This window comes from Rhagoletis pomonella, unplaced genomic scaffold, assembly GCF_013731165.1.
Source record: "Rhagoletis pomonella isolate Grant_MI unplaced genomic scaffold, Rhpom_1.0 Rhpom_scaffold_18073, whole genome shotgun sequence".
NCBI classification, from domain to species: Eukaryota; Metazoa; Arthropoda; class Insecta; order Diptera; family Tephritidae; genus Rhagoletis; species Rhagoletis pomonella.
This window is the reverse complement of record NW_023476592.1, coordinates 1-2792: the sequence shown is the minus strand read 5'-3', so window position 1 is coordinate 2792 and position 2792 is coordinate 1. Positions and strand designations below refer to the sequence as shown.

General features: G+C 42.3%; 1 protein-coding gene across 1 annotated transcript; it reads left to right on the top strand.

Moving 5' to 3' along the window:
- Window positions 1-1212: 1212 nt before the first annotated feature.
- On the top strand, window positions 1213-1839 carry LOC118757443 (the record flags this gene model as incomplete). Its single annotated transcript, XM_036492154.1, has 1 exon — window positions 1213-1839. A coding segment is annotated over exon 1 (627 nt), but the record flags the coding sequence as incomplete, so codon positions are not given.
- Between the last annotated feature and the right edge of the window lie 953 nt (window positions 1840-2792).

The following is a 2792-nucleotide window of genomic DNA, read 5'->3' as shown; positions in this document are numbered from 1 at the left end:
ATAAAGTATATCTGCAAGTACGTAAATAAGGGAAGCGACCAAGCGACATTTGGTTTACAGAGCAGTGATCGTGACGAGGTGACCAAATATCAATCAGGTCGCTATATAAGTACTTCGGAAGCAGTGTGGCGAATACTTGGCTTTTCCATCCACGAACGACATCCTCCTGTAATGCGTTTAGATGTCCATTTGGAAAACGGGCAGCGGGTGTATTTTAATCCTGAAAATGTAAGGGAACGTCTAGAAAATCCTCCCTCTACCACACTCTTGGCGTATTTCAATCTGTGTCAACAAGATAATTTTGCACAAACGCTCCTGTACAATGAAATACCGTCCTACTACACATACAATAAACAAAGAGGAGTATTTAATAGACGCCGACGCGGTCAGCCTGTGGAGGGGTTTCCAGATGTCCATCGCGAGAACGCAATAGGACGAGTGTATACGGTGCATCCAAGTAATAGTGAGTGCTATTACTTGCGACTTTTGTTGCACACAGTCAGGGGAGCCACTTCATATAAATATTTGAAGACTGTCAATGGCGTTGAACATTCTACCTTTCACGGAGCTTGCTGTGCACTGTGTCTGCTAGATGACGACCGATATTGGTTTGAAACTCTTGAAGAGGCCGTTGTCAGTGAAACTCCCAGTCGACTGCGGCATTTGTTTGCAGTTATGATAGTGTTCTGCGGACTTTCCCATCCTGTACAGCTATGGGAGAAATATCAGCGGCATCTGTTAGATGACTTTCTCTTCGCGGCTAGGCGAGCTGATGGAGATAGTATTGCAGGTTCTGATGAGCGTGTTATTAATCGTTGTCTTTCGTCGCTTCAAGACATTGTTATTTCAATAAGTGGCAATCCTTTGAGTCATTACGGTCTTCCAGAGCCGCAGGAAACCACGGAAGCTCAGCGAGTTAGTAGAGAGTATGCAGCGGAGACATATTACAGTTATTCTGCGATGACCGAAATTGTAAACAATAATTCTGGGACCCTTACTGATGAACAAAAGTCTGTATATAACAAAATATTAACAAGTGTCAATAAACAGGATGGCGAAACATTTTTTTTGGACGCCCCTGGTGGTACAGGCAAAACCTTTTTGACTCGACTACTACTAGCTGAAGTGAGACGACAAGGAAAGATAGCACTAGCTGTCGCCTCATCGGGTATTGCTGCCACTTTACTCCCTGGAGGCAAAACTGCCCACACTATGTTTAAGATACCCTTGAACCTCGATATAAATGAAACCCCAGTTTGTGCCGTATCGCGAAATAGTGAAAAGGCGAAGATTCTTGCAGAGTGTAGCCTAATCGTTTGGGATGAGTGTACGATGGCGCACAAGAAGGCCGTGGAAGCAGTCAATCGCACTCTCCAAGACATCCGACGAAACGATCACATCATGGGAAGAATAACTGTTTTGTTTTGTGGGGATTTCCGTCAGACTCTACCCGTTATAACCCGCGGAACCAGAGCTGATGAGGTGAACGCATGCCTCAAATGCTCCGTACTCTGGCCACGGGTGCAGAAATTGAGTCTGACGCGCAACATGAGAGCACACTTAGGCGGCAACCCCCGTGCGCAAGAATTTTCAGATGCTTTGCTAAAAATCGGCGAAGGTTCATTTCCCGAATCGAATGGATTAGTAACCCTACCAGAGAATCTTTGTAAGATTGTACCTTCGGTGGAGAAACTAATTTATTCAGTTTATGGAGATGTATCTCAAATAACGCATAAGGACAACAATTCTTGGCTTTGCGAGCGAGCAATACTTACGCCCAAAAATGACCAAGCAGCTGCCATAAATCACAGCATTTTGGAAAAAGTTGAAGGAGACGAGGTGATATACCGGTCAATAAACATAGTTTTGGACCGAACCGATGCTACCACTTATCCAGTAGAGTTTCTTAATTCTCTTTCTGCCCCCGGACTCCCTGCGCATAACATCGTCCTGAAAGTAGGTATTCCGATTATGTTGCTTCGGAACTTAACCCCTCCAAAGTTATGCAATGGAACCCGCCTTAAAGTGATGTCGCTTCGAAATAATATTATAGAAGCAGAAATTCTTACGGGCTGTGGAGCTGGTGAAGTAGTTTTCATACCACGCATACCCCTAATTCCAAACAATTTCCCATTCCAATTTAAACGTGTGCAGTTTCCCGTGAGCGTATGTTTCGCTATGACCATCAACAAGTCGCAAGGTCAGACACTTCGAGCCGCCGGTGTCGATCTCAGAACGAACTGTTTCTCACACGGACAACTATATGTTGCTTGCTCACGCGTAACTAGCTCGGACAATTTGTTTATAATGGCTAATATGGGTAGAACATCAAATGTTGTATATAAAGAAATTCTTTAGTTTTTATTGTTTCGTTTTGGATAACAATAAACGTTTTTACCTATCCATCCCAGTCTTTTTTATTAGTATTTGATTCTCAACTGTCTCCGTAAAATTAAAAATATTATCTATAGATTCTAAATTCCACGCATACGAAGTCGCGGGCAAAAGCTAGTTTACAATAAATTTTAGACGAGAAATAAAAATATTATAAATTTTTGGAAAATAGGCGTAGCCGCTCCCACTTATGGTTACATGTGTATATCTTGGTAACCGCTGCACTAATTTCTTCCAAACTTGGCACAGTACAGCATACCAAATGGCCGAAAATATTTAAAATCTGAATCCCATATAACGGTAATTTAGAGAAATACAAAATCTTCGATTAATCGGTAAATATTAAAGCTGATTTATTCAAAATTGATGCTTGCAACAATTCTTTACCAAGAAATACG